The sequence below is a fragment of the Echinops telfairi genome, unplaced genomic scaffold, assembly GCF_000313985.2.
Source record: "Echinops telfairi isolate 266 unplaced genomic scaffold, ASM31398v2 ScPeMD7_35;HRSCAF=133_1, whole genome shotgun sequence".
Lineage (NCBI taxonomy): Eukaryota > Metazoa > Chordata > Mammalia > Afrosoricida > Tenrecidae > Echinops > Echinops telfairi.
Genome location: NW_022103933.1, coordinates 565,836 through 575,515, shown reverse-complemented (window position 1 = coordinate 575,515; position 9,680 = coordinate 565,836). Strand labels below are relative to the sequence as shown.

At 37.4% G+C, this 9,680-nt stretch overlaps 1 protein-coding gene across 1 annotated transcript in view; it reads right to left on the bottom strand.

Moving 5' to 3' along the window:
- The window catches only part of ULK2 (unc-51 like autophagy activating kinase 2), a 197,366-nt gene that overhangs the window by 36,321 nt on the left and 151,365 nt on the right, over nucleotides 1-9,680 (bottom strand). Inside the window, exons 17-20 of the mRNA XM_045290282.1 lie at nucleotides 8,736-8,816; nucleotides 6,692-6,978; nucleotides 6,117-6,304; nucleotides 4,223-4,332 (exon numbers count right to left, since the gene is read on the bottom strand). Coding sequence (XP_045146217.1) covers nucleotides 4,223-4,332; nucleotides 6,117-6,304; nucleotides 6,692-6,978; nucleotides 8,736-8,816 — 666 coding nt within the window. The remainder of the gene's footprint in view (nucleotides 1-4,222; nucleotides 4,333-6,116; nucleotides 6,305-6,691; nucleotides 6,979-8,735; nucleotides 8,817-9,680) is intronic.

Genomic DNA, 9,680 nt, shown 5'->3' with positions numbered 1-9,680 from the left:
CTTGCCGATAAATTTTTATTGGCATTCCATCAATTCCTGGACCCTTGTTTATTGTTTAATGCCTGCAAGTGCAGCTTGGACTTTTTCCTTTGGTACCATGTTTTTTGAATGTCAACCAATTATTTTTGGCACAGTCACTTTGTGTATTCCTTTCATCTTATTTTGCTGCTCCTGTATCATTCAATATTTTGATCATCAACTCCTTCAATAGTTGATCCAACAGTTGACAGAATATCATCCAACAGTTGACTCCTTATGCTGTCAAAACAAAGGTATTTGCAGTGGAGATCTCATTGGTCCTGAAAATTTTTATCATACAATCTCAAGCTTCATTTCTATTATCAAGGCTACATTTCACAACTACTCTTTCTACATCTTTTCCCCCAACTTTCACATTCCAATCACCAATAATTATTAATGTATCTTAATTGCAAGTTTGATCAATTTTAGACTGAAGAAGTTGGTAGGATTCCTCAATTTATTCATCAACAGCTTTATTTCCCTAAAAAAGCTGGATTGACAAAGGTATCTATAAAAGTGGGCTCAAACAAGAACAAGTGTGAGGATGGTGCAGGACCAGGTAGTGCTCCATTCTGTTGTACATGAGTTGGAACCAATTCGGTGGCACCTAACAGCAGCAGCAGTAGCAACTTTAGCGTTACATGCATAAATCTGAATAATAGTTGTATTAACTAGATCTCCTTATATGCATGGAAAGAAATCACCCTAACACAGACAGCATTATACTTCAAGATAGATTTTAAAATGAAGTTTTTAATGATCAATTTGATACCATTCCCCTGAATTTGTTATTCCCAGCATAGTAAATCATTATTATTCAAAATGACCAATAACAGTCCACTTCAGATCATTAATGCCTAGAATATCAATGTTTATGCATTTCATTTCATTTTTGACTCCCAGTGTTCTTAGTTTCACACTTCGTATAGTTCACTTTCAATTTAGTAAGTGTGGTAGTTATATACTTTCATATCAACTTGATAAATAAGTGTAGGGGTGGAGTCTAGCCTATCAATTGGGTCACAGCCTGATGATGGATCCTTGTGGGCAGGGCCTTCTAATGAGAAGTCTGGAAACTTCCTCTCTTTCTCCCTACAGGAAGTCCACACTCTCTCTGCTTCACCTTCCTGTTGACAAGCCATGTGGAGCCACACTGAGACCTGAGCGAGCATTGTGGTTGAGACCTGTGCCAACCCTGTGATGCTGCCACTGCCATTAGATCCACAAAACATTTCACCCACTGCTCGATGACCTTCCTACATTCTGCATCACTGCATGTGGCTGCATGAGTCTGAAGAGAGATTTACGGACTAGTATGGGACTTAAGAGCTAGTATCAGACTTATGGACATGATCTGGACTGGGCTGGGATGTTTTCTTGATATACAATTGCTGTTTGATATAAATCTCTTTCATATATACAAGGGGTACCCCCCCAAAAAAAATTAATGGAAAAAGCTTGGGCGGAGCGCTCAAAGTCCACATTTTGCCCACTAGGCAAGCATCAAGCAACTCACTCTGAGTTAATGCACGCAGTGGCACCGCCTGCGAAGGTTTTCTCTGGTCACAGTGAATTTTTTCGTGAAAGCAGTTTCACTCAAACTTCGTTTTCTGTGATGGCCGATTTAAGAAAACAGCGTGCGGCTATTACATTTTGTTTGCTGCGCGAGAACAATGCTACAGAAACTGTTGAGATGTTGAACACATCTTACTACAAAAAACTTAAGTGTAAAAGTGATTTTCTTGTTTCAAACAAAGTGAAATGTCTATTGATGACAAACTTCGTTCTGGACATCCATCAACTTGCCGAATGGATGAAATGTCAACAAAATTCGTACACTTTTGCTCAAAGACTGACAACGGACCATTGAAGAGATGGGGAAGTTATCTGGACTATCTTGAGCTCGGTTCAGTGAATTTTAACAGAAGATTTGGGAATGAGAAGGGTCATGGCAAAATTTGTGCCTTGAGTTCTGATTGACCAGGAAAAAAAGTGTCCAGTGGAAATATGCTATACTTTGCAAGAACAGCTCTGAAGCAACCCAGACTTTTTTTCAAAGGCCATTACTGGTGATAAGACATGGTGCTATTCTTACGTCCTTGAAAGCAAGCATCAGTCAAGCCAATGGAAGACACCATCATCAACTCACCAAAAAAACCCAAAAAACTCCTCAAGTGAAATCAAAGATCGAGACAATGCTCATTTGTTTTTTAGAAGTGGGGGGGATAGTGCATTTGGAGTTCATTCCAGCAGGCCAGACTGTTAATCAACCCTTCTATTTAGAGTTTCTGAAATGACTGTGTAACAGTGTGGGGCAAAAAAGCCTGATTTGTGGCAGACAGGGGACAGGTTTTGCCACCATGACAATGCACCTGTTCATGGAGCCATCTCAGCGCACCAGTTTTTGGAAAAAAACAGCATGCCGCTTTTGCTCCACGCATCTTACTCACCTGACCTCCTCTGTCCAACTTCTTTTTGTTTCCACGAATGAACAGGGACATGAAATGACAGCAATTTGACAATGGAGAAGAGGTGAAGGAAAAAAATGGGAGAAGTGCTGACAGCCATCCAAATGGATGAGTTTGAAAAATGTTTCCAAGAATGGAATTGCAGATTAACAAACGTATTAAGTATAATGGAGAGTATTTTGAAGATGATAAGGTTCCTTTGTAAAAAAAAATTAAATATATAGTTTTGAAAAAAAATTCATTTTTTGGGGGTACCCTCTCATATAGATGTGTGTCCTCGGATTAGTTTCTCTAGAAAGCCCGGTCAAACACAGTAATGGATGGCTGGTGTTGTCTCACACCCCATTAGCAAATGAAGGTCCCAAAGCTTTATTCTGTCCATATCATTATTATTGACTATTTTTAGGAGGCAACTCTCTCCCAGTTCTAGTCTGAGTGTCTTCCAAGTGGCGTGGCTCATCATCTGGCAATATATCTGACAGTGTTTTGCTGCTATTCATGAGGTTTTCAGTAGTTGATTTCTCAGAAGGCACAGCACATTTCTTATTCATATTCTGTTCTTAGTCTGAAAGCTCCACTGAAACCTGATCACCTTGGGTGACCCTAGAGGTATTTAAAATACCTCTGGCAGCACGCAAGCCACCAAAGTATGAAAAACTGACAGAGATGTGGTGGATTGAATATACACATTCATATAATTCACCCCCAGAAATTTTGAGTAAAAAGTTTGGTTAGGGTCTGAAGTCTGTTTTTGTTTTTTAAGCTGTCTAAATAATCTAGATGTGGATGATCAATGGGACTATAAGGCCTCGAGTAATTATACAATCTATGGTTCTTTATAGAACCTACCTACTATATAAGAAATGCTCAGAAGCATGTGTGTTTAGGTTCACTTTGGCCAATATTATCCTACTGGTTAACCAATTGTGGTCAGAATCCCTCTTAACATATACAACTTTCTGATGACTGCTGATTATCAAGATATTAGCCATATCCCCAAACAGGTAATAGGTCTGTGTCTTAATGGGCTTTTGAGAAGGAAGGTAAGATGACAAGAACCAAGTGAAGAAATCTGGGCTGACAGGCTCATAAAGGGCCAGTCGAATAAGGAAAGTAAAATAACGGTTCCCCGAAGTCCATGCTCTGCTCCAGTCCCTAGAACTCTGAACATATTACCTTACTTGGCAGGAGAGAATTGATATTGTCAATGAAACAATTTTACTAATCTGCAGACCATAAAATAAGCTGACCCTGGCAGCTTCAGGGTAACCAGAGAAAACAGTTGTTGATCTTGCCTCATGGCAACCTCTTGTGTTATAATACAGTCAAACTGCTCAGAGAGGTTTTCTTGGCTGTAATCTTTATAGAAATATAACTCATAAGTTTCAGGTAGTCGAATTACACTTATAATGTGGAAGCGAGGCAAGTCAGTCTCACAGTTCTTGTTGGTTTTTAAGATGGAAGGCAGTCCCAAAGCAAAGAGTGAAGACAGCCTCCAGAGGGTTGAAAGAAATGGATTCTTCTCCTTGCAGCTCTAATAGGAATATAGCCCTGTCCACAATTTGATTTTAATCTAGTGAGGTCCATTTCACATTCATTATCCAGAATTGCAAGATAAATCATTTGTGGTAGCTTAAGCCATGAAATTCGTGGTGATTTGTTACATCAGAGGTGAGAAGCCAAAATTATAGCAACAATTAACTACTTAAAAAGAAGGCAGATTTTTTTCTTACCTATATCCATTGGCCATTCTGAATTTAATCTGTCCATGCTACCCTGATACAGTTGCCCATCCAAGGGTGTTTTTATTTGTTGATCTGATAATTTCCCTGTACTGACAGATCTGAAAAGAACAGTGATATTAATAATTGAAAAGTACACTTAACAATGAAATCCTTGACAACTATAATATTTTATTAGTTTATTGTGATGTTGATTATTGGTTTAGCTGTGAAGATTTTTTCTGTCTTCATGTTAAAGTGTAGTCTATACTGAAGACTATAGTGTCTGGTCTTTTATTAATTAAGTACTTCAAGTCCTCTTCACTTTCAGCAAATTTGAAACATCTATATATTGCAGGTTGTTAACAAGATATCCTCCAATTCTGATGCTACAGTCTTCTCCATAGACTATAGCTTCTCAGAATACACACTGACAAAAGGACACAACTTTGATGCACACTTTTTTCCTAATAAGCAACAACAGGATAAACATAGACAATACTAAAGTTGTCAAAGATTTACAATGAATGTCCAGGGAAGCAGAATCAAAGAAATTAAACGATGTATTACACTGCTGGAAAAGACCTCTTTAAAGTGTTCAAATACAAATATATCTCTTTGAGGACTTGGGTGCACCTGACCCAACCCATAGTATTTTCAATTGCTTCATATGCATGTGAAAGTTGAACAGTAACTAAAGAAGATCAGCAAAGAACTGGTGCCTTAGAATTGTGTTTTTGACAAAGAATATTGAATATTTGAGGAATTGCTAAAAGAACAAACACATCTAAATGGACGAAAAGTACAATCAGAATGCTCTCTGTAAATTAGGATGGGGAGACTTCACCTCACATACTTTGGACGTTTTATTAGGAGGGCCCAGTCCCTGGAGAAGGACATCATGCTTGGTAAAGTAGAGGGTCAGCATACAAGAAAAAGACTGCCAACAAGATAGACTGACACAGTGTCGTAAACACAACTATGATTATGAAGATGGCACAGGATTTAGCAGTGTTTTGTTCTGTTATACACAGGTTCTTTTCTTTTCCCCCCCAGCAATACATAGGTTCTTTATGAACTGACTCAACAGCTTCTTGGCCAATGAAGAAGTAAAACTGGGTACTTTGGGGTATGTATCAGGCTAAAGGAGTTTGTTTAAGCAAGGCAGAGGCCAAGTGACCACATGGCTGAGAAGCCAAGGACCACAGAAACAGGCCTGCCCGCAGAGCTGAAAAGAGGTTCCATAGACAAAAGAACTGTAGTCTTAACAATTTGTAAGCTGTTGATTTAAGTAATACAATCCATAATCTCAGTATTGTTTGTAAGTTCTGTGTGGCCACTGCAATGGATTATGAACCCAGCAGAGATATAAAGTGCCATGGAAGAGATGGTTGGTGTCAGAATAAGTTAAAGAACGTTGGAGAGTGGAGGTATGTCTAAACTCTGCCTCATAAAAATTATCTTTGGGCAAATATAGATTTGAGTGTCCTCTCTTTTCCCTTCTATAGGCATTTACTTAAAGGTACATAACAACAACAATACACCTAAAAAAGAATCTACATATTTAAATATAAAGGCTGACTTAAGCCAAGCAATAAAAGGGTTAATGAAAAACCAGGAAACAAAGGGACAAAAATATAGGAAAAAAAATTCAGGGTGGGGGTAAACTTCAATAACCAAAATAAACAAAAAATGTAAACAGAATATTCAAGGGAGGTATAGTTCTTCATTTATAGTTACAGGAAGCATCTGTGGTTTTCAGAGATTCTAAATAAACACAGTTCATATCATGGACCATAAGTCACGAACCAGTTAATAAATAAATTTGGTAGAATTGCTTTAATGATATTAATGTCAATGCTAATACAGTATTCATATTTAAAGTTAGAAAGAAAGAGTCTCTTACCTGCCAAATAATGTCTTGTTCTGCTGTTCAGGCTTTTGCTTCTCATCTCCTTGCACTGAGAGACAACGAGAGCATGCCTGTGGGTCATTCTCAACTCTAGAATGGCCTTCGGCTGGCCCCTGATGAGTGACCAAGGCTAACAGGTTGGAAGATGCTTGTGTTTTGGGGATTTTGAAAGGAGCTGTGGTCTAAAGAAACATGTAAAATAGTTAATAATGATGCAAAAAAATGTGAAGAACTGTCAGGCTGTAAGGTACAATAATCAAGAGTACATAGATTGTGAAGCTAAGCAATCATGGATTTAAACATTAACATTTCTACTTAAAGCATGTGTGACCATAGGCAGCAGGTCTCTCTATGTCTCAATTTCTTTTTCTATTTATTAGGGGCAATAATATAGTGTTCTTTGGATGATAAAATAGAATAGTGCATATAAAGCACTCAACAAATAAAATTCTTAACACTGGGTGTGGCACATAGCAAGTGCTAATGAAATTATAACTGTTCTCATCATGAATCCTTTCCATAAAGTACTATACTAGTTCATGACCTACAAAAGGGTTTAACCAACACACCTTAGTAGGAGAGCCAATGATTGTTGGTAAAGGAGTTTTAAAGAACCAGTCAGAACTCCGTGGAGAGGATCCCATGTGCTTGGTGGGAGAGGCTCCCAGGCTGCCAGGACGACTGGGCTGAGGGGTATAGCTGTACCCAGCCGTGGCATGAGAGAGGCACACAGGGTCAGAGTGCTGCTTTCTGAGCTTCTGTTTGTTCTGATAGATGTCGGTGAGGGTGGGAGTGATCTGCAGTCTAGCACCCAGTAAGAGAGATTGTGGTGACTGAGTCTGTGGTACTGAAGAACCTACCAAGAAAATGAATGCAGTATTACCTCAAAGTGAAGAAGCACAGGGCAAGTCTTAGAAGAAAAAAAGTTTAATGAGCATTCTAATGAAATGTCTTGGTTTTCATGAGGTATCCTAAAAATTGTTTACTTAGTATAAGACTAAGTTCTGGCATCCTGTACAAAACAATAATAAATGCATTTTCAATGGTATTCTCAGAAGATGGAATTTTCATGATGCTACATAGATCAGCTGTATTAATCAGTAACTCACAAATAACTCAGATTATGGTAAAGAGTGACTCATGCCAGAGAGAAAAATAAAATTAATGGTTGAGGTTAATAAAAATAAATGTCTGTATTGAATGATTTCTACTTCATAAAAGTGCAAAGATAGAGTAACTAAAACTTTCAAGCTAACTCAGAATAACCTCCATTCAAATAAAGCAAATTTCAAAACATATAAGATGTATGGGAAAAGATTAGAGATTACCTTTCCTAGATTTTACTTTATTTTGTTTAAAGATAACAAGCATATAGTCATTTTAATAATTTTAACAGTTTCATTAGTGAAATATTTGAAACCTGAAATATCTAAGTTCCCAACAAGAAAATATTTGGTCAAAGATTTTCTTGATTCCTAAGGAGATACCATAGGAAGAGCCTTGCAGTAAATAAGCCTCTTTCCTGGCACAAACCTGTTGTAGCCAACCTGAGGTTCACTTGAGTTCATGGTACAAAACTCAGTGGAACTTTGGAAACCCAAACTACCAAATAATATTAAGGCATAAAAATATTTGTAGTGACCTAATTATCAATAAAAAGTAACACCAACAAAAACTTTAATATTGACCACTTCTGGCTAAATCTCATCCCAAACCTAATATTTACTCTTTCAGAACTCTATTCTGTCCTTTAACAAATGAACAAATAGAATTAATGGCAAAATATCATGACACAATGCAAAATATAAAATACTAAAGTTAGAAGGAGATGTCTTTTTAAATGACACAGGAATCCTTTAATAGGCTCACCTCTGAAATGCACATACAATAGAATTGGACTAATAATGGTATAATAGTATTAATTACAAATATAATTTCAGGTATGTCTACATAGATAAGCATATGTACACATGCACATATATATATACATACAATATGACAAATAAGTGTTTATAGTTATTTATCTCATGCAGAAGAGCCCTGGTGTGGTGGTGTTTATGAGTTAGGCTGCAATCTGCAAGGTCAACAGTTTGAAACCACTGGTGACTGTGTGAGAAAGATGGCGGGTTCGACTCCTATAAACAGTTAGTCTGGAAAACTCCTATAAGGTTGCTATGAGTCAGTCTTGACCTGATGGCAGAGAGTTGTTTTATTATTTGTCTAATGCAAACTGGAACCTTTTACCAAGAATCTAAAATATAGTGTCATGGAGTCCGTTCAGACTCATACGGACCCTATATAGGTTTTCAGAGGCTGAAAATCTTTACAGGACCACAAATCTGGACTTTCTCTCACAGAGCAACTCATGGATTTAAACTTCTAACCTTGTACTTACTCGACAGTAACAGCAGGGTTCATTACCAAGAATAGTATCATGAAAAATAATAAATTCTTATTCATAAATAAATTAATAAACCCAAACAAAGACAATTAGATGTATGATATACTGAAACATACCACCAAGATTAAAAGAAAAACAGGATTGTAAAGGAAAACACCACTCATCCAATTAAATAAAATTATGATTATTAAAAACAAAATAAGCTCTCCTACCTGAAGAGTTTCTACTCCTAGATTCATGGACCTGAGATTGCCCACAGCAGCACTGACTAAGTTGCTCAGGGATGATTCCAACTATGGAAGATGGGAAAGGAAATCATTCAAAACCAGTAAAAGATGAAGTAAGCAAGCAACACATGCATAAACTTCACAGTGCATTATAGTTTACTATATGGTTTACATAATACTTTAATCAGAAAAGATTTAGTTCAAGTAGCACTTAGTAAGCAACTAATGTGCTGGGAGCTAGGGACAAAGGATTAGAAAAATAAAACAAACATACACTCTGCCTTGAAACTAGATCATCAATTAGGAAAGCAAGTTACAGAAACCAGTAATGTCTGAAATAGGTGTTTGTATCAACAGAGAATTGGTCAAGAGTGATAAGTGCTTAGGCTTTTGGTAGACCTGGTAAGGCTCAGGTCTTACTCAAAAGAAGCGGCTACCAGGAGCTCAGTAGACTGCCAGCCCCGCTGTTGCCCCTGAGAACCCATCACATTCAAGTATGTCACACTTCCCTTGGATTGCTGCAGCCAATGGCTGAACCAGTGGGGCCCTAATTCAGACCCAATCAGGTAGGTTGAAAAAAATATAAATTCTAACAGACAACTTAGTTTGGGAATGCCCTGCCAGTTTGGGCAAAATTTTCTTAGAAATGAGGTATAATTTGAGACCTTTCCAGCCCAAATCACCTTTATTCACTTACTTTCTTTACATGTGTTAGTCCTACATTTTGTTCTGAAGGGTCTTCCTTCCCTCCCTTTAATCTTTCAGATGATTTTTCCTCTCATAAATCTTTTTAAAAGTTATTTATTTATTTATTTATATTGGGGGGCGTTTACAGATATTATAACAATCCATAAATCAATTACATCAAGTGAACTTGAACAGATGCTGCCATCATCATTTTCAAAACATCTTCTTTCTACTTGAGCTCCT